This window comes from Abramis brama, assembly GCF_963993115.1.
Source record: "Abramis brama genome assembly, chromosome: 2".
Classification (NCBI taxonomy): domain Eukaryota; kingdom Metazoa; phylum Chordata; class Actinopteri; order Cypriniformes; family Leuciscidae; genus Abramis; species Abramis brama.
In genome coordinates this window covers 54054406-54077645 of record NC_139964.1, presented here as the reverse complement: position 1 = coordinate 54077645, position 23240 = coordinate 54054406, and the positions used below count along the sequence as shown (strand labels likewise).

At 36.8% G+C, this 23240-nt stretch overlaps 1 protein-coding gene across 7 annotated transcripts in view; it reads left to right on the top strand.

The window, feature by feature from the left end:
• The first annotated feature begins 1978 nt into the window (after window positions 1-1978).
• Window positions 1979-23240, top strand: part of limch1a (LIM and calponin homology domains 1a) — a 55724-nt gene continuing 34462 nt past the window's right edge. For all 7 annotated transcript variants that reach the window (XM_084107237.1, XM_084107236.1, XM_084107235.1 and 4 more), the window contains exons 1-7: window positions 1979-2446; window positions 19111-19181; window positions 19566-19635; window positions 20352-20458; window positions 21431-21461; window positions 21565-21675; window positions 21781-21982. In XM_084107237.1, the coding sequence (XP_083963363.1) occupies window positions 2339-2446; window positions 19111-19181; window positions 19566-19635; window positions 20352-20458; window positions 21431-21461; window positions 21565-21675; window positions 21781-21982 (700 nt within the window). In that variant the 5' untranslated portion in view covers window positions 1979-2338. The remainder of the gene's footprint in view (window positions 2447-19110; window positions 19182-19565; window positions 19636-20351; window positions 20459-21430; window positions 21462-21564; window positions 21676-21780; window positions 21983-23240) is intronic.

Here is a 23240-nt window from a genome sequence, read left to right as displayed (position 1 = left end):
TTCACCTCAATGCTTCATATGGTTCATGCTAATAAATAAATAAATAGATACCAGCAAAACGAAAACAAAAATCACTAGAAAGGCTAAATGTACTGTTTATATATAGGCATATGCTAAATGCTACTGTTGACTTAGCAAACTTAAGTTCATTCCCTTATTGAGATGTATTGTATAGGCCTACCATTTGGGCTCATTTATATTTAAAAGGCCTCACATTTGTTGTTATTTTTAAACTCTTGAAAATTGGAAAGTAAACCATCACAAACTATATTGCAGAAGTGGTTGTGGGCAACATTAGCTGGAAAAGGATGCACTTTTTAAACCTCTTTTGTCCTCACTGATTCAAGAATTATGTCAACATTAGAAATAAAACTGTGTTGGCCAACCGATTTGATGGGTTTTTTCAACAATAATATAACATAAGAATTGGTGGCAGAGGGTTTCAAACCCTCTTGACCAACATCAGCTCAAAAAATTGACTTTTCTTTCCCAATTTGTGCCTGAAAAGCTAATGTGCTTTACAAGCTCAATATAGGGGTGGATTTATATGTCAGCCTGTGGCAACTTTTATTCTGCTTAAAAACTCGTGAACCCTGGTGTCTAGCCTTATTATTTCTTCTGCTTCCCCATCCTGAGTTCATCGATCAGCACCATGACTCGTAAGTTGTAAAAAAAATAAATCAACCTTTGAACTTCTTGGCCTAAAATCACATTTTTGCTTATGTTTATTTGGCTGCCAGGCTGCAGATGAGCTGTACTAATATGTATCAAACATTCTGAACAAACCCCTAACGTAAAGTATTAAAAATCTGAAATTAATTCTGCCTGAACAATAATTTATAGACTTATAATTTCAGAATTAGGAATTCAATAAATCTTTGGGGTTTGCAAATTATATATTTTCTTACATTTATTTGTAGCCTATACTATAAGCCTAAAGCTGCAGTCACATTTACTATTGTTCAGTTTAAATATGAATCCGCACAATCAGGAATTTCCAAAAGATTTACACATGCAATTTCATATAGCGGGGTTTAGGTTGGTAAAGGATTTCACGTGTTAACTAACAAAGCTGCTTGGTTTAAAAGTGGCTTCAGTGTGAGCTGTGCCTCGTACATCAATATTGACAATAGACAATGGATATTTTTTGCCTGACAAAAGTGCAACTCCAAAAGTGGCACACGGGACCAGGGTCAGAAATGAACCTTGGGGCAAAAATACATTTATAATGTGGGGGGAGGAAAATACCAAATATAACTGCATTCTGTAGATTTTTTAAACTTGCTACATAATAGTATATTTCATAATCCTTTCTATGCCTAATTAGATATGCTAATGTATTAAATGCAAGCCTATTCTAGCAGTGTTTATTGTCTTATTATACATACATTATTTATGGCTGGTGTGGTGATTTTAGTTTTTAGGAAACAGCCCTAACTGTTCAGATGTATTTTTTTCAGTTTAATGATTCAAGGGTCAAGTATTTGACAGATTTAAATGGTTAGATAAATCCTCATTAAGGTAAAAAATACTATGAAAATTAATTCTAGAGGTCAAATAGCAATTGCATATTTCAGTTGTATATTGCTCAGTCTTTCTCTTTACCACCTCTATACAACCTTTAGAAAACTTTTTTTTTTTTTCTAAAACTTTCGAAACTTTTAGAATTATGAATTTACCTAAAACTCGCGTGCAGCCATTCAAGCACTGGTATTTTCTTCAGGAAATGCAACTGTAGGTTTACTTAATATTAATAAACAATTAATATACTTTGAGAGACAGGGAGACGAGAGAAAGAGAGTTATAAATATAATATATAATTATATATAATATAATATCATATATCATATCATAATATAATGTAATATAATATAATGTAATATAATACATAAAGAGAGAGAGAGAAATCTGTCCGTAACTGGAGCGGTAACGGAACTCTATTGTTCTCGTTAAATTCCGTTCCCCCGCGCTCTCGCGCATGCCAGTCTCCCGTTCTCTAGGAGAAGAGACAGGGAGGCTGATGCGCTCGCCTTGCTGCCTCTAACGCATTGGCTGAACGTAGACCTCTGGTGTTTTTTTTAGTTGATATTTTTAGCGTCGGAGGTCGGACTCGTATTGCATCGAGCGTGGTAGTTCGTGCAGTTCATCTGCAGTGCTGCTGAGCGCTGGAGAACCGCAGTGTGTTGCGCCGTGAACGCTCGAGCTCAGCATATTGAAGAACGTGTCCGCTATTACGGCGAATGATCTGAAGTAAACACACGGGTCTGTTCGTGGAGCGCTGGATATCTCATCTAGGCTTTCAGTGGCCTCTTGCTAAGACGCTTTTTTGGGGGGTGAAATGGCCAGTCCTGGAAACGATTCGGCTTCAAATGCCCAGCTGGATCAGGGTGAATCTGCAGACGCTACCCCTGAACCAGCGTTTCAAGAAGCTCAGAAATGGATCGAGGTGAGTCTGCTGCACATATATGCGCACAGAAGTAAGAGTAAACATTTCTTTCGCATCATTTTAATATTTGCTTCGACACTCATATAAAGAGGTTACATTACGCTCTGAACAGCTTATAAATATTGCACCGTTACCTGTTGTGAGCGCGCGAGCGTGTGTATCGTGTTTGGTTACAGCAGCGGGCATTGGAGCCCAACAGCACGGGGATCATGTGCGCGGGATTCGGGTGCTGTAATCGGACTAGCGAGGCTTTGATGGCTCACCGAATTTTTCACTCACATGACAACCATCAGCCTGTTTAAATTTGTTGCCAGATTTTATACTGTAGGTCACCTATCCATGAATTGACACTTTTCCAAACAAAACGGGACTCATTTTAAAGATGTGCAGAAACAGAAGGATACACTGACACTCATATTCTGCGAGCTGACACGCCCCCTCTCGCTAAGCGATTCCAGTTGTTGTGGAAGCTAAAGACACGCCCCCCTTGTCCTCTACAGACCACGCCCCTTTTCTAAGCAAGCGCAGTCGTCATGGCAGCGCACAGGCTCAATTAAACAGTTTGTTTACGGAGCATTTGTGGCATATACACTTTTTACGTCGTGGCCTTCGTTTTATTTGACCTGATTAACTGTCAAGTGTAACATGTGAATGCAGAACTGCTTCATCCCCAGAGATGTTAAAGGTTTTAGATGTAGGTCTTGGTATTAATATTATGACCTATTTTAGGGGTCGAGGATTGGATAGGGAGCATCCTCACGTCACTGATCTAGATTTGAGTTTTGAGTCGTGTGCATTAGATCAGGGGTTTTCAGTCTTTTTAGATTGACCTCCAAATATGATCATCCTCACCTCATGTGTGGGACCCCCCTTCCTAAAATTGTAAAGGAATCTATATCATTTCTTGTATAAAGACCCTATTTATACTGTGAACAATTATTATAAATATTTATATTATATTAAATAGCCTATAAATGTCTAAATTATGTAAATATGTATAAAATATTATTCTGGAAATATTTCGTTTTTTTAGGTTACGTTATATCATTATACTACTGTATTGTTGGATGTATTATGTAATTATTTTAATAAAATGTTTGTTTTTTATTCTTATTTTTAATACCTATTTATTCTCTAAATTTTTCTTTCTTGCGGCCCCCGTTTATTTTTTTTGCAGATAAATTGGGACCATCAGTATTTCCTTATGATATTGGAATATGTGTGTTTTTGTTAGGTGTGTGTGATTACATTTCACAAATCCCACTAAAAGTGGTCTGTATACCATGCCATAACCCGTTCACACTTTTTTCGGTCTGCTTTGCTAGCTATGTGTCGATTAATCCGTCTTTTTTGTTCATGTGTTTCACTGGTAGGCCTATGTCAGTCACACGTTTTAGGCCGATCAGTATAAATAGACAGGCTGAAATAGCCTAGCACCCTGCTGCTCGCAAATAGTTTTAACTAAATTGGCACAGAGAGAGACATGCTTCTGTCTCCTGCTAAAAATGCTCTTTCCTCAGTGAGTCACTGAAAGAGCTAGAAAATTACTGACCCAAGCATATGGCAGACTGAAACATGAACAGCAGACTGCGGTACAAATATTCAGACATGCTTGAGGCACATTCATAGAGTAAGCCTCTATTTATTGGTCAACTGAGATTGGGTTCTTGATGGTCGATGTCAATATTTAGAAAGCATGTTGGACGATGGACAATATAATATTGATATATAAGCTGCATAACGTGACAAAAATGGCTGAAATCAAGCAAACCCTTATTTTGCGCAATATTTGCTCAAAAACATTGATGATCAGTAAGACATTAATTAAATATTGTAAAATGTAAGTTTAAAATGCATTTTCCAAGTTCTTAGAAATGTAATCTTTGTATTATTTAATTAAGCTCTAATGTTGTACAGTGTAACAAGTAATAAAAGTGAATTGAATTATTATATATTTGTAATATATTATGTATGTATTCCTTCAAATGTGTATAAAAGTAATTGAATTATTATTGATTATTTTCAAACTGAAAGTGTTGTTATTAAAATTATTTTTCTATTCATGAATGAATAATTCAATAGGTTCACAGCCTGTTCTAATCTGGCCATGCCATAAAATGGTTAAAAGATCTGATTTATAAATAAATAAAAAACGTTATGACCATGACAAACAGTCAAGAGTTTTTTTCAGTGTGTTCCTCTCAATGACATAATTTCCTGGGTTTTTTTTTTTTGTTTTTTTTTAGGTTGGTTGTACCACATGACTTTGATTTGGTGGCTAAACGTTTTCCATAATTGTTTATTATTATTATTAAGTAATTTATAATAATTTGCCAAAAAATCAGCAGCTTAATTGATCTACCCATATATCGGTCTGCCACTTCTTATCTGTATGTAAGGATTGTTTTCAGACAGAGTATTGTATGTCCCGCAGGAGACCTCAAAACCTCTCATAGGGCTCATAGGCGTGTGCTGGATGGGCCATGTGACACTGTACGGAAATTGTATGAGGAAACCCTCCCAGTGCACCTGTCAGTGGCTAGAGACGGACAGCAGCAACCACATCACATTACAGAAAGTCCTTCTCTGCCTTGGCCTATCATATTTCAAGTGCCATAGAGTTCCTCTCCCATTGACTCTCAAGTTTCAGAGCACTTCTCTCTTTCTCTGCCTGTTTCTTTCCATCCTACCATTTGACCGCCACTGTCATAGAGTCACCATGGAGACCATACGGTATAGTCCGCAACTCTTGTCAACTTTTGGTCAACTTTGAGTGCATCTTTCTGGCAGATCAAGAGTATGAGGTCAAGTGTGTGTGAGTGAAAGAGCTTCTGCATTTGAGTACAGATGGCTCTGTCATATGACTTCATAAAGCCAGCTGTCACAGCTGTGCAGTCACACACACACAGACATGCGGATTAAATGATACGGCTTACACCGTGAGAGAGATTTGGGAGACAGACACAGGCTGTCTACACTATTCACATTCATGTAATACAGTCCTCTCAGGAACACAGGGACTGAAATCACAGACTAAATATGAGCTCTCCATTATTCCATTGGCTATGGTTTGCTTTCAAGTATTCAGGATCACCACACTAAGAGACACTATAAGCCAAATGACCTTCAGTCCAAATGTTTGTGTGTAAAATCAGGGTTGCCAACTTTTGAGTTCAGCTTGGAGTGAGAATTAGGGAGGGGGGCTGGGTTATTGACACAAACTTCATGATTTGATTCATATGCTCGCGATTCGATTTCAGTTTGACATCGATTCATTTAGATATCCATTCAATTATAAACCGTCTGTTTCATGAATCTTTGTGGCTCATTAAAAAGAAATTATTTTTTTGAATTTGACATCATAGCTTGCGCTGTGTGTTCATGTTGTGTGCAAGAAACACTGACTCTAACGACATGATGACTCTAACTTTTTGATGCATTTACACGCATTTTAGTGTAGTGACACTTGTGTTACGGTACCTTACCAGGACTGTTTCTTGTTCGTACTGGTCTCTGATTAGCTTTTGACGAAGACAAAATGCTCTTGCTCTTGTCTTCTATCTCAACTCCAACACAATGTTCATGTTGTGTAATGAGTCTTCTAGCTTATGTAAAAAAATTCAATTCTTTCCAGCATCAAAAGCTCTCCAGCTCCACCACCCACCCTTAAGAGCAAACACAATCCTCATGTATTTTGCAATCGTTCAAACGCAGTGTTATATAACGCTGATTTTACTCATCTTGGAAAAAGCTTCCTGGTCGAGGAATAATCTGCAAGAGTCCATGGAACATTTAGCATAACTCCCATAATTCACTGCTGCGCTATATAGGAGAGGAGAAGAGATATATAAAGATAGGGAAGAAATAGTATGTATGCTATTCTGATTTCAGCCACAGACAGTGCATGTCTGCATTTGTGTGTGAGTATAGTATGTGTGTGGTAGTTTTGGCTTGTGACCTCAAAAATGTTGCATGCGAACTTGTTTTTTTTCTGCTGGTGTGGCTACATTTTGTTAGCAGTTGTATTGGTCCAGCCATTTTTCTTTATGATATGACATTTTTAGTTATATATTTAGTTACTATATGGGAAATACTAATGCCAAACAAAGCAAAACTGGGCTTCCTGGACTGTTTGGCACAAGACACTGTAATATCACAAAGTGGGTTTGTTTACCAGATTGATCAACGCTGTGTGAATCAGAGTAATGCACTGCATGGTCCAATTGAATTCAACACAGAATTCTTTATTTCAGGCCTCAGCGCAAACTCGAAATTGCTTTAACAAGATTAAACATTGTAAACAAGTACAACAGGAGAAAGCTGTGCCATGTGCAGACATAAGGCTTTTTAATCCACACACTTACAGTAATAACACAAACTGTATTTATGGCTTTTGTATGCAAGAGTTTATGAAAGGAAAACTCAGTCCCACTATCAGAATATTTTTCTCCCAGCTGTATAAAAAATCATTTTACAAATGTTTTGTTCAATGTCAGTAAATGTATATCCGCATCCCGGTGTAAAGTTATGTTTTACTGTCAAATTCATCTTTATGACAGAAAAATATGCAATATTATTGCACTTATAGGTCCTTGTAGAATAATATCACTATTTTTGTTTATATATGTATATATATGAAGACTTCAGATGCAAAAGCCTCTAAGTGCCATCTCAAATTTTCTTCTAAAATGAGCATTTTTATCAAGCTCGTATATTTAGGTTCATTAATTTCACTTTAATGACAATTAATAGGTAATTTCCATTGCCATTAAAGTGAAATAACTGATCATAAACATACAAACTTGATAAAAATTATCATTCTAGAAGAAAATATCAGATGGCATTTAGAGGCTTTTGCATCTGAACTCTTCATATATATATATATATATATATATATATATATATATATGTGTATATACACATACATACTGTATACTGTGTATATGTAGATACTGTGTATATGTACAGTGAGGAAAATAAGTATTTGAACACCCTGCTATTTTGCAAGTTCTCCCACTTAGAAATCATGGAGGGGTCTGAAATTGTCATCATAGGTGCATGTCCACTGTGAGAGACATAATCTAAAAAAAAAAATCCAGAAATCACAATGTATGATTTTTTAACTATTTATTTGTATGATACAGCTGCAAATAAGTATTTTAACACCTGAGAAAATCAATGTTAATATTTGGTACAGTAGCCTTTGTTTGCAATTACAGAGGTCAAATGTTTCCTGTAGTTTTTCACCAGGTTTGCACACACTGCAGGAGGGATTTTGGCCCACTCCTCCACACAGATCTTCTCTAGATCAGTCAGGTTTCTGGGCTGTCACTGAGAAACACGGAGTTTGAGCTCCCTCCAAAGATTCTCTATTGGGTTTAGGTCTGGAGACTGGCTAGGCCACGCCAGAACCTTGATATGCTTCTTACAGAGCCACTCCTTGGTTATCCTGGCTGTGTGCTTCGGGTCATTGTCATGTTGAAAGACCCAGCCTCGACCCATCTTCAATGCTCTAACTGAGGGAAGGAGGTTGTTCCCCAAAATCTCGCAATACATGGCCCCGGTCATCCTCTCCTTAATACAGTGCAGTCGCCCTGTCCCATGTGCAGAAAAACACCCCCAAAGCATGATGCTACCACCCCCATGCTTCACAGTAGGGATGGTGTTCTTGGGATGGTACTCATCATTCTTCCTCCAAACACGTTTAGTGGAATTATGACCAAAAAGTTCTATTTTGGTCTCATCTGACCACATGACTTTCTCCCATGACTCCTCTGGATCATCCAAATGGTCATTGGCAAACTTAAGACGGGCCTTGACATGTGCTGGTTTAAGCAGGGGAACCTTCCGTGCCATGCATGATTTCAAACCATGACGTCTTAGTGTATTACCAACAGTAACCTTGGAAACGGTGGTCCCAGCTCTTTTCAGGTCATTGACCAGCTCCTCCCGTGTAGTTCTGGGCTGATTTCTCACCTTTCTTAGGATCATTGAGACCCCACGAGGTGAGATCTTGCATGGAGTCCCAGTCCGAGGGAGATTGACAGTCATGTTTAGCTTCTTCCATTTTCTAATGATTGCTCCAACAGTGGACCTTTTTTCACCAAGCTGCTTGGCAATTTCCCCGTAGCCCTTTCCAGCCTTGTGGAGGTGTACAATTTTGTCTCTAGTGTCTTTGGACAGCTCTTTGGTCTTGGCCATGTTAGTAGTTGGATTCTTACTGATTGTATGGGGTGGACAGGTGTCTTTATGCAGCTAACGACCTCAAACAGGTGCATCTAATTTAGGATAATAAATGGAGTGGAGGTGGACATTTGAAAGGCAGACTAACAGGTCTTTGAGGGTCAGAATTCTAGCTGATAGACAGGTGTTCAAATACTTATTTGCAGCTGTATCATACAAATAAATAGTTAAAAAATCATATATTGTGATTTCTGGATTTTTTTTTTTAGATTATGTCTCTCACAGTGGACATGCACCTACGATGACAATTTCAGACCCCTCCATGATTTCCAAGTGGGAGAACTTGCAAAATAGCAGGGTGTTCAAATACTTATTTTCCTCACTGTATATACTGTGTGTGTGTGTGTGTGTGTGTGTGTGTGTGTGTGTATGTATGTATATATACACACACACACACACACACACACACACATATACATATACACACATAGTTCAGATGCAAAAGCCTCTAAGTGAGACTGAAATTTTCTTCTAGAAGGATCATTTTTATCAAGCTTGTATATTTAAGTTCAGTAATTTCACTTAAATGGCAATGAAAATTACCTATTAATTGTCATTTAAGTGAAATTACTGAACTTAAATATACGAGCTTGATAAAAATACCGGTATATATATATATATATATATACATACATACATGCATACATGCATACATGCATACATACACATACATACAGACACACAGACACACACACACACACACACAGTATATACAGTATGTATATATATATTTTCATTTTAAAGCACTCCCCATTCCCATCCCCAGAACCCTATGTCTACATTACGACTCAACAACAAAACTGCATTGAGATGGATTAATAGAGAAATGAATCAAAACCCTTCAGTCCTCCAGAGAGGAACGAGTCTAATGAAAGAAATGTGTGTATATTGATGTGCATTTTCAAGCACTTCAGCAAGTCTTGACTGAGGTGGAGTTATCGCATAGTGTCTAAGCAACCGATTAGCAGAGTGATTATTAACATGTGAATGAACTCACAAACAGTGAGAGATTGGCTGAATTGAAAAACATGTGCACACACACACATCTAGGATCTGAGGGAAAGATACTCTGAGAATAAGGTAGAGCGGTGGAAAATATCTTACACTGAAAATAGAGTTTCTGCCGGTAGCTGCTATAAATCAGGAGTTATTAAACTTTTTTTGGCCCACAACCCAAATAAGATATTTTGTCTTTACTGAAACTGTACTGAAATAATTTCTTTACTCTGTATCATGAAATACATTCTTAAAGGAACCGCTGTTGTTCTTTCACAGATTTAAAATGTAACATTTTAATTAAAACATGAACACTGATAGTAGGTATTTAAAAAAATGTTAAAACTGATAATACATCCAGCTTGCACTGAAATGAAATATTGCTTAACGTGATGTTTTGAACGGTTTCCTTTTACCCTTACAAAAATGCACTCAGCTAACCATATTCTCTGCCAAAAATACCATGGTTGCTACAGTTATTGCTCCTACAATAAAACTGTGGTAACCTGGTATTCACAACAACTGTCATTGAAAAAGTATTCTGGAAGGTTTTAACACAGCTAAATGAACGTAATGTTTTTCTGTAGACCTTGTAACAATAATTGCAGTATCTGTGGTATTTTGGTAGAAACGATGGTTGCCATGTGGTTGTGGGATCGATGATAGAAAACATTTATTCTGACTAAACGGTCCCAACACATACTTTTGTCTTATAGAACATAATACGTTCATGGAATTAATGTGAAGCAAATGTATTTTCTCTTATTCACATTATAGCATTGTGCTGATCTGTGGGTGTTAGGTGCCTCTGCCCCTGTCCCACATACACATGTCATTTGCTTGGTTATTTTAAAATGCTCCAGTCACCCACATTCTGTCCATTTAAATATAGGCTACCTACAGCTGTTCAGTTCTTTTCAATACTTGTGTGTGTGTGTGTTTGTGTGTACATCCTTGTGTAAATGCTTGTCCTGACACTGGCAACCTTGTCTAACACACTTCTAGTTCCCTTTTTATGTGTCCTTCTCTCTATGCAGAGATCAACGCTTACATTTTTCTTTAGTAGCACTCATTTTTGTCCTTTTGCAAAGTCAAATTTTAAAAATTTTTATTTTATTTTATTCATGGCAAGATATATATATATATATATATATATATATATATATATATATATATATATAACATATAACGACATTAATTCTTGATATATTTCTAGTAACAACATTACAAAATGTTTGTGAAACAGTTTAATATTTTCAGTTAACCCTGCTCATGAAAATTAATTACATTTTGTGACATTCACCCAGTAGCAGAAGCTTATTGGCTGAAAAAAAGTTGAAAAAGGTGTTGTTAACTGTGTGTTAATAAGATGGTGAATTAACTAACTCTAGTATAGCTGATAAATATTTTTTATGACTACAAATTAACTGACTTAATGGAGATGCACAGAAGATTACTGTGTAATGTATTCATGACCCAGGTGCTGTTCAGTCGTTTTTGAGCATTTTGTTTTTTAGATTTTACATTTTGTTTGTCGGAATGGTACGAGCCTTGGTAAAGGTTTTGGCACTTGCTATGTGAACACACACACAAATATTATGGACGTTTCAAAAAAGTTAAATGGTCCTGAAAAAAATGGGCACACTTGTATTGTTCGCGGTCAAAAATGACCATGTTGGAAATAAATAACAGACGAATTTCACCTAGTGGAAACATTTGGTACTGCGCCCAAACAAAATCTTACTAACGCAAAATCTTTGAGATATGTTTAGATTCATGGCTTTGATTTTCTCACAATTTTACAGTAAAACATGTTTTGAAAAATAAATATTTCATATAAAATTAAAAAATAGTATGTTTATGCATTTTTCATAATAATAAACTTAAACCTATATAACTTTTTTATCATACTAAAATAGACTAGTACATTAATTTCATTGAAATAATAATTACAATTTTTGACCGCCACACAAGCAGTACTAAGTTTCATACAGCAATTGATGGAAAGCAATAACAAGCTGCCAATTGCAGTGTGAAAGGTAATCTGCATATTTAGTTATTGGTGTTTTTATTCTGATAGTTTTACATTTAAGTTTTGATCAGTACTTTTACACATTGGCAAACAGTAATTTTCACTCGCAAATTCTTGTGAGGGTCAGATTCCAACGAGCAAATGGATAGAAGAGCATAACATTTTAAAATCCGCTTTTGCCCACGTATTATCCCTTGTTCTTTTACAGCTTTTAATTTTGCCAGAGTAGTGGCGAGAGAGAGAGTGCTTGTTAATCCTGTGTGTGTCTTTGTCTGGACGGATGAGTTGGAGTTGTCTATTTCAAACAGCCCTAGTCAGGTGGCCTATTTTCAGATGTATTTTAAGACCGTATATCCTGAGAGACATCATCCCTTGTCTGTTTCTGCCTCAGTGAGAGAGAGAGTAGCCCTGCTTTCTGCTGCTGAGGCTGTTGCTTAGGTGATTATACCTAAGCCTGTACACTGCTATTTTGGTCTGTGTTGGGCCTTAATGATGATGTCATGGAGCAGATTCTCAAGCAAACTTTCTATGGGTATTAGTCTCTTAATCATGTTAATAAATGTCCGTTAAATTACATATTGCATATCACATTAATGTCACAATAATGTTGTGTTAGTTTCATTTTCATGGAATTTTAATTTGTTCACTGTTAGTTTCCTGTGTCTTAGTCAAAGCCACTAGAAGGCAAGCCTGCAACCTTTAGCCAAAAAAGCGTAACGGCTAATGCTAACGCTCGGCTGTGGCAGTACATAGGGAAGGAGACCAGAGGCTGTTTTTTTTTTTTTTTTGAATGGATGTCAATGGAGAAAGGTATGGGGCTTCACAGCACTAAATAAACCGCTTTTGTGAGGAAATAGCTTATCATTTAATGAATCAACTGCCTGCCCACTAATACTTTTGTTGGGAACGACATGTAGATTTTACTATGATAAAAAGGTTATTTTATAAGAGAAGGCAGAGAGGGAATGTCGCAACAGGTAGGACTCATTTACGGCATTACCATAGTATCAGTTTGTAGGCCAAAACGCGAAAGCGAGTTAGCATTTTAGCTCTTCCAGTTCCATCGTCCTGAAGTCAGTGGTTTCTTTGAATGGGGTTTTGGTTAAATGGCTGAAATAAGGTCTGTGGTGAACACAAGCTCAAGACACTTTCACGTTTTATTCTACGATATAAAATACATCAATATTACCCCACTCGAGATTTTTTTTAAGCTGCAACGTCTTGAAAAAGGCGGTTGCTAACAAGTGGCTAAATTGGACTACAGAAGCTGTCGAGGAGATTAAACGTCGCCACACCGAACAATACATGTAAGCTCAGTCCGCTTTTACAGCCTCATTATGCTTATAATTGTGCTCTTATAAACTATTTTAACTCAATAGTTCTGGGAAAGTTTTTTTTTTTTTTTTTTTTTTTAGTTCTGGGAAAATGTTTTTAGATAAAAACTGAAAGAGTTGTCGGAAGCTTAGTGATGGTGACGTTGAATTTGTGGGACCGTGGTGTAGTTCGTTTATAGCCTATGTTTTGCTTTTTACTCCTGGCGACTGCAATTAGGCTTCAAAATTCATAAAAGTTGTGTTCATCTGTGACAATTATCTTGATGGACGTGCAAGTATAATAAACTTTTGTTGATCACAGAGCTTGTTTTTAGCGTTAATCCAAAAGCCTATGGGCTTAAGCCTAATGAAAATAAAAAATTAAGTGTTATTTCTATTGCTGCCAGGTTAGTCTTGTATAATTATTTATGACTGCTGTGTGCCTAATGATTATATAACACTTTTTAATGAATGAGGGTAAAACATACATATAATTTTAATGAATAAAATGTGTCAAATTACAACTAAGATTTAGTGTAATCTTAAATGTAGTTTTATTCACCCTGCAGTGACTACTTTGCAGCTAATAGAGATATGCCCTTTTTTCCGCAGTAAAGCACATTCCACAAACAATGCAGTCCTACTGTACGTTTACTAGCGATATAACACCAATTATAGAACATTTATTCACAAGACCAACGGGCTAATAATCCACTAGAAACGTAAACTGTTACTGACTGTCATAAAACTTTCATTGGTGGGCACTGACGTCACTGCCATTACACGATAGGCTGAGGCGCCTCATGTGATCTGAATTAGCCATTACTCTTTCTCCAATGGTAAGAGATACTGACCCTCTCATGTCCCTATAAATCTCCGTCTTAGTTTCCCGCCACTCATCTGTTTCCATGGACACTAACTCAATCATCACAACTGTTCATCATTTACTTCATCACCATTGTGTATTTAAGTTTCTCACCACCTCTCCCTCATTGTCTGGTATTGTTGTCATATATGCTTTTATGTTTGTTCTTCTCTAGTTCGTTTTATTTAATAAATCCTATTGTTATTTGTACTTCTTGGCAATCTTCTTCTTCGTCTACTTTGGAGCTCAAATGTTACAATTATATTTGCATTGCATATCACATTATATTTCCTTTTTTTAGTTAGTTAGCTAGCCTTTGTTTAGCAAGCTAACAACTTAGACTGCAAGTTTAGCATTAAGCTAACTGGAAAGGAAGATCTGTTTTGATTAGCATAGCAATATCATGATATCACTACATTTTTTTTTGGTATTAAAGAATTTGGATAGGAATTTGGGTAAGTGGACAGGATCTCTCTATTGTATTTATTGATGTTTTGAATTGGCTTTTATTTTTTAAGTTTTAGTTTCAGTTTGTTTTATTAATTTTGTTATGAGCTTTTATTATTTAAATTGAATATTTCTATATAGCTTTAATTTTTGTATTTCAATTTTACTTTTAGTAGTTTTAGTGCTTAACTTAGAACTTTTTTCTACACTTAAATGACAAAGGGACAAAAACACAATCACACATTCACAGCTAGTCCATGAATTACGTCCTAATTTAGTACAATAGTTTATGTTGGTAGCCTACTCCTGTTCTTATTTCAGGGAGTTTTATATTGACTTGCTACCAAAATAAGGCTTTGCAATATGTGAGTGTGACAGATGAACAATAGAGAGCAGGATCTTAGTAAAAACTATTGGTGGTAAGTCGGATATCCTCTACCAAAACCAAATTGCTTTGAGTCAGCTAATGGGACACTGCCTTGAGCAGCTCACTGTTTTCTTGGCTCTAGTGTATGGCATCTTGGCCATTATGGTGAAATGTGGCCTTTTACACAACTGGACTGTAGGGGAGCTGTTCCTGTGGGTATTTTGACTGGACTGTCACACGCAGGTGTGTGTGTGTGTGTGTGTGTGTGTGTGTGTGTGTGTTTGCGAGCCTGGCGTCAAGGTAACGGAACTGCTTGTCTGCCACCAGAAGCTTTTTTGGTTCTTCCTAAAATGTTGCTATCAATCGGCTGTCTCTCCCGGCATGTAGGCAGAGAAACAAGCACATAGCCGTTCTTTAGAATTTTGTCTTTGAACTTTTTGACCGTTTTTGCTGTATATTTCTGTGGCATTGCTGTCGAAGAGTGGCCTAATTAGGTGGTGAAGTGGATTTACTTAACCAAAGTGATGAGCATTGAAATGTTTAATGCCTATGTTCTTACAAATGTCAGTAGACCTGGGAGGATTTGAAAATGAGCAATTCATTCATAAATCTGTAAGATCTTCATTCTGTGGAAATACAAACCAGAAGACAGAACGCTACGAGCTGAAAAGGGGCGGGGCTACATAAGCTTTATAACCTATGAAGGAAATAGGCCTGTGGGTGTGGGTGGGGACTTAAACCTGAATGCACACAGACTCATGGGGACTTGTGTCACTGTGGGACCTAAATTGAGGTCCCCATGGGTACAAAAGCTGATAAATCATACAGAATGAGTTTTTTTGAAAATGTAAAAATGTAGAAAGTTTTGTGTGATGCAGGTTTAGGGGTCGGGTTAGTGTAAGGGGAGAGAATATACAGTTTGGACTGTATAAAAACCATTACGCCTATGGAGAGTCCCCACAAAGATAGCGAACCAGACTGTGTGTGTGTGTGTGTGTGTGTGTGTGTGCTTGTGCAATGAAGAGAGTAAAGGCATAAGGCAGAAGATGAGTGAGTCTTTCTGACAGTTAAAGACAGCTGCAGAGGATTTCTCAAAGATCTGTGTGTGATTGTGAGGTGTCTGCATGTGTGAAAATTGGTTTGTGTGTCTGTGTCCTGAATCACTTCTTATTCCCTATATAATGCACTACCATTGCACTTCTGTTTTGTAGCGTTGTCTGAATTTTTAGAGAAGATTTAATTCGCTATATAATTCACTTTAACTGCGTGAACTTTGGTATATACTGTTCAAACATTCTGGGTCGGTAAGATTTTGTAATGCTTTTGAAAGAACTCTCTTATACACACCAAGGCTACTTTTATTTTCATCAAAAAATACCGTAAAAACAGTGATATTGTGAAATATTATTACAATTATTATAACTGTTTTCTGTTTTAATACATTTTAAAATGTTATTTATTTCTGTGATGCAAAGCTGAGTTTTAAGCAGTCAGTTTTCAGTTATTTTGCTTAATGTTTTTATGAAAACTGAAACATATTTTTAAGACTCTGACACATTGAATGTTTAAATAAACAGGAATTTTGTAACATTATAAATGTCTGTATTGTCACTGATCAATTGATCAAGTGTAATGCATCCTTGCTGAATTAAAGTATTAATCTAAAGGTGCTCTAAGCGATGTCACGCGTTTTTTAGGCTGAAACATTTTTTGTCACATACAGCAAACATCTCCTTACTATCCGCTAGCTGCCTGTCCCCTGAACACACTGTAAAAAAACACGGTCTCTGTAGACAGCCCAGGCTCCACAAACGGCAACAAAAACAAACTGGCCCAGCCTGGACCACGAAACATAACAAACAGTGTTCCAGCCAGTAACCGACAAGAATGATTTGGGGGTGGGGGTGTGGGTGGGGGTTGGGGGGTTAGTGCGCCTGCACATGAAGGGGGGTGTGGGGAGTGGAGGAGAGAGAAACATGAAGAGGGAAGTTAGCTAGAGGAGAGATGTCCTAGACAACGACTAACGTTAGAATTATATTCTCTTGAATTTTGATATGGCCGACACACGACCAAAGAGACGACGTTCCGATGAACAAATAGCAGAGAAGAGGGGAAAGGAGAAGGAACGCGAAAAGTCCCGAATTTACATCGGGGGAGGGGACGGGATGAGGAGGAGGGAGGGTCGAGCTAGCCTCCGTTTTGTTTGACAATACTTCGAACGTCAACAAGAAGTGACGTCACCCAACATCGCTTTGAGCACCTTTAATTAATTTAAAAAAAAGAAATCAAACTGACCCCAGTATGTGTGACAGCTTCAGAGCCCTATTCATTGTCTGAATGAAGTCGCTCATTTTCATTCACTTTCCCTTTATAGTGAGCAATAAGGCATTTGCTATGTAGGTGGTGAACGAGTGACCGAGTGAGTAATTTCAGACACAGCATGTGTGTTGTTGGGTAAATCAGTGACCCATATTTCATTGCTAGTGTCATTAGCCCTTAGCACAGTTAGCAACAGCTACAAAAATAAACCAACAAATCATTCACAGAACACCATCAGATGACATGGTTTTCATTTAACTACAGGAACACAAAGGACATGTTTATGATATTAATGTAGCCTAATTAACAAATACTTCTCAAAAGTTTGCACAATTTTGGTGTAATTTCTTGCTTTTTTAAAATAAATTTTTTAGATTAATTCTTTGTGCCATTTTGTGCATATTTTTGTTTTTTCGTGACCCTTTTCCACTCTCTCGCGGACCTTTTAAATTAAATGGGCTCTTTTAAAAATGCCTCTTTCCCATGTGAAATGAGCAACACCACACAGACTATAGCGTTGCTGTTAAGCTTAATATAATTTTTTACCTTATTCGTAAATAACAGCCTCTTTGCAAAGCAAATTATCTATGCTAAACAAGTCTTATTTTTACAGAATATTGCAGTATTTTTGCAGTAAAAGTCTTTATTCATGTGCCCTCGTAATCTTTAATCAAAACTTCAGCTTCATCTCCCTCTTGCAACCACTCTTCTCTTCCTTGATGACATATTTTTCTCACATGAGATCACATCAATAGATATCCAGAATTGATCCAATCAATTCCAGATGGATAGAATGAAGTCCCGGCCTACATTTTATCTTGTTCGAGAAGCCGTTTCACTCGGATATACGTCATAATAGGGAAGAAAAGACAATTGCAGCGTCCGTTTTATACCGACTTTATGATCTGAATGAAATGATTTGGAATCTGCTAAAAATAAACTTTGAAAGCATGCAGAGCAACATCAGGAACAGCACAAGGTTTGGCAGATTCTGATGGTATTAAGGAATAATAGCATCAATCTGGGTTTCTCCTCATTACCTCAGCTCTATCACCCTATCATAATGTCATTATCTTCATAATGAAAATCATAATCAACTCTGCAGTTTAGTCATGATCTAATATGGAACATATTAATGTATAAGAACATTTGGAATGAATGAAGAGAGAGAGAGAAAGGAATGAATGTGAGGAGTGATGCATCAGGTTAGCAGATATTGGGTAATTCAGAGGAGAAGCACAGTGTCCATGTTAATAGTGCTGTGTGACACTGTGGCTTCCCTTCTTAGCAGCTGAAGGACAATGGACAATGAGTAACCTCATACTGATTTACAGGTCAGCTGTTTCCTGCTGCGAGAGAAACTGTGTAAAGGTTTAGGGGCTAACAGGTTTATGGGTAATTGTGTGTGTGCTTGCAGGTTTTTGCCTTCATTCCAATGTGCTTTGCATAATATAATCTTTACTAATCTCAACTACTTGGTCATGTACTTGGGCTCTTGGCAATATAGAGCAAATTAATGTTCTTTTTCTCTCTCTCTTTTTAAACACACATGTTTGGTGTGCGTGAATGTGCTAAGTAAGGACAGGTTATCTAGTTTAGTAGTTTACTTGTGCTCATTAAATGCACACATACTCCACACAGTTTATATAATCACTCATACACATACATATTTATACACAATGACCGATCTAAACACACGTTGTGCATCTAGATAGAATGTGTCAAGAATTGCCCTAATAATTACCAGATATGCTTCTCTGGCAAAAAGCAGCTGTTGTTCTTTGTAAAAAACAATTTAGTTTTTTAAACTTAGAAAGAGCTATGGGTGTGTGAACACATACACACACACACGCACACACACACAATAAAATGGCAATATCATAACATATTAAAACATGAAGATTTAAACTTTGGGATACTATTGTTCCTCCCTAAAGTTAGCATTTAGACCTTAATTATACTCTAAATATATAGGACAGTGACAGTGGACAATTCATTTGACTATATCTTGCATCTACATTAAAACATTTTTCATTACGTTTTCACTGATGATGATGATTTTGCTCTTTGTCTGCTTGACAGGCAGTGACAGGAAGAAGTTTTGGTGATAAGGATTTCAGAAGTGGACTGGAGAACGGCATTCTGCTCTGCGAGTGAGTTTTACATGCATACTTTATATGTGCATTTAAAATCTTTAGTGGAAGTTGTCATTTCTGTAGTTACTTTTTTTTAATTGATTTATTTTGATTTATTGATTTATTATTTAACTAAATGCAGACACTGCAAATTAATTAATATGCGAGTGTATATACAAAATAAACATAAAGATGTTTGCATAAGCATCCAATTTAAAACAATTATTTAGAAAAAAATGGTTTATGGTCCAAACTACTGTATAATGATGTCTAAAAAATACTTCTTTTTTTTTTTTTTGCAGTGTCAAGAGTCATTTTGATGATGGTATAATTCAACCCACATATTATTGTTCTCTAATGTTATTTCTCTCTCTCTCTCTCTCTCATTATGTGACTCATTAGGTTGCTGAGTTCAGTCAAACCAGGCCTTGTGAAAAAGATCAACAGACTCCCAACTCCCATTGCAGGACTGGTGAGTGCGGTTATTGTGTGTTTGTTTGCTCATTCGTTTGTCTGTGTTCTTTTGTTTGTGCCTATTTGTGTCAGGCCAGTCTCTGCACTGCTGTCTCAGAACAAATATGTCTCTGTCTGTGTCTGTGGCAGTTATTTTACATTTCAGGGACGTGCACAGACATTTTTAGGGGCAGTGGCCCAAACTGGCCGAGAGGGATACCAAGATATCAGATAAATACAGATCCTAATGAGATAATTAACAATTATTCTGGTATTACAATGGTACTTTATTGTAAGTGTCACTTTGTAAGATTTCACACATTTACACAACTTCTGGTGCTTGTTCTCTCTCTCTCTCAATTCAATTCAGTTCAGAATTGCTTTATTGGCATGCCTGTAAATAATACAATATTGCCATAGCTTGGAATACATAGAATAAAAATAAAAACATTAAAATAATAGAAGAAAATATTATAGCATAATTTAAATTTAAATAAACAGTGTAACAAATTAGAATATGTGAGGATACCACAGTGTTTTAACACACACACACACACACACACACACACACACACACACACACACACACACACACATTACTGAGGGTGAATCTCTCTTTCTTTCTCTCTCTCTCTCTCTCTCTCTCTCTCTCTCTCACACACACACACACACAGACACACACAAACTGTGAGGTTTTGCCTGTAATTGCATAATATGTGTCTTTTCTCTTATCAGGATAATCTGACCATGTTTCTGAGGGGATGTGAAGAGCTGGGATTGAAGGGATCACAGCTGTTCGATCCCGGAGATCTGCAAGATACATCGATACGTGCAAATTTAACGTATGTGTGTGCCTGTGTGACCATAGACGGTATAAGGAGGAGGAAACTGATTATGTGCAAAAAAATTAATGGGATAAATCATAATCAGTTTGGCAGCTATAGAACATCTAAAATTCCAGTCATTTACAGCAGCTCATCTTTTTGCTCTAGAACGTAATATATTCATATTAGCTAACCAATAAAAAAAAAATGGGTTTAGCTAAAGAAGCTATTGAATCATAAGCTTAGCCAACAGATTTTGCAGATTTTGGTTAATCCCTATTCAAGTAGATAAGAGAGCTGATCTTATACGTCTGTTCAAAGGAGTCAAGATGGGGGTTTTTTTATATATTTTTTTTTTTACTCCTCAAGGATTCATTAAATTGTGCAAAAGTGACATTTTTAGAATGGCAATGACTTTTAGATTGTTACAAAAAAATCGATTCCAAATAAATAATACTTTATTTATCAAAGAATTCTGAAATAAAATAAACATAACGCTTTCCTTTTGGAAATATTAAGTAGCACAACTGATTTCAATATTAATAATAATAATAAATGTTTCTTGAGCACCAAAGCAGCATATCAGAATGATTTCTGAAGGATCATGTGACACTGAAGACTGGAGTAATGATGCTGAAAATTCATCTTTATCGTCTGAGGAATAAATTACCTTTTAAAATAGAAAAAATAAACAAATAAAAAATTCTCAATATTACTATTTACTGTATTTTTGAGCAAATAAATGCAGCCTTGGTGAGCATAAGAGATGTCTTTCAGAAACATTAAAACGTCTTTTGTACAGTAGTGTCTATCATGGCATCAGGCCAAAAATATGGTTTCATTCATATAGCAAACAGCTGTCTGATGTGGCCAAGATGGCCATGGTGTGAGTTACTGACTTGCCTTAAAGGCACTTTGATGTGGCTCATTTATAGCTTGAAAGGACTGACAGTCGTCTTATGTTATTTTCTCTCTCTTTTTCTGCTGTAGAGGCTCTGACTGCAGTAGAAAGCTGAAGAATGTAAGTACACTGAACTGTTTGCTTAATCTTTACATGTGAATTTTTGTTGTTGAATTTACATTTTATTTAATTTTATTCTTCTCTGTGTTTTTTGAATGATTAGGTGCTCATAACCATATACTGGCTTGGTAAAGCTGCTAACAGCTGTGCAACGTATAACGGCCCCACACTCGATCTAAAAGAGTTTGAGGGGCTCCTCTCCATGATGCGAAAGGTAAATCAAATCTAGTCAAGAACACTAAACCTGTGAAACAGCCTGATTTATTAAATATATGCTATTATATTTTTCATTATCTATATTTTTTGTGTTTGTGTGTAGGAGTGTGCAAACGAAGATTTGGACTCCCCTAAGCGCAGTATAAGGGACAGCGGTTACATTGACAGCTGGGAATCGGAGCGCTCTGATTCGCTGTCTCCTCCGAGGCACGGCCGAGATGATTCGTTCGACAGTCTCGACTCATTTGGCTCTCGATCGCAGAACACACCCTCTCCAGACACAGTTATCCGCTGCAACAGCGATGGTATGACTTTCTCTTTTATTTATATTTTATTAGATTATGTTTCAGCAGTAATGATACATTGACAATGATTTTGGTGGTGATGCAAAAGTAGACAACATTGTAATATAAATATGTTTTTTAAGTGTCTTGCGATTCATGAGAAAGATATATGGTAAAAAAAAAAAAAATACTGTTCTTTTGTACTTCCTATTTCTCAAGAAGTCCTGAAAATGTATAAATTAATGGATCATTGTACAACTGTTTTCAACATTCATAGTAAAAAGAAATGTTTGTTTAGCAGCAATTCAGCACATAGACTGTCCACGTCCAAACATTAATGCAAAAGTAGCTGAGGGTAAAAACTCTGGACTCAAAGAGAAGAATCATACATTCCTACATGCAGTGTGGGTGTGAGAGTGCAGCTGTTGTGCTGGACAGACATTCACACACTTATCTGTGTGCTGGGTTCACATGAATTGCATTTTATTAGTGAATCCAGACATGGACAACAGGGAAAACAGGGACTGAAAGAACATAAAAACCCAAGAAACTTCTAAACTATAAATTGAATTTGTGTGAGTGCGTGCGTGCGTGTGTGTGGTTCAGGTATACCCTACGTTACGGGGACAAAATGTCCCCACAAAGATGGCGAAATCCTTGACCTTGTGGGACATTTATTGGTCCCTTATGAGGAAAACAACTTATAAATCATGCTAAGTGATGTGTGTTTTTTTTGAAAATGTAAAAATACAGAAAGTTTTCTGTGATGGGTTTAGGGGTAGGGTTAGAGTTAGGAGATAGTATATATAGATAGTATATAGTATATAGAGTATGTATACACTCGCCTAAAGGATTATTAGGAACACCTGTTCAATTTCTCATTAATGCAATTATCTAATCAACCAATCACATGGCAGTTGCTTCAATGCATTTAGGGGTGTGGTCCTGGTCAAGACAATCTCCTGAACTCCAAACAGAATGTCAGAATGGGAAAGAAAGGTGATTTAAGCAATTTTGAGCGTGGCATGGTTGTTGGTGCCAGACGGGCCGGTCTGAGTATTTCACAATCTGCTCAGTTACTGGGATTTTCACGCACAACCATTTCTAGGGTTTACAAAGAATGGTGTGAAAAGGGAAAAACATCCAGTATGCGGCAGTCCTGTGGGCGAAAATGCCTTGTTGATGCTAGAGGTCAGAGGAGAATGGGCCGACTGATTCAAGCTGATAGAAGAGCAACTTTGACTGAAATAACCACTCGTTACAACCGAGGTATGCAGCA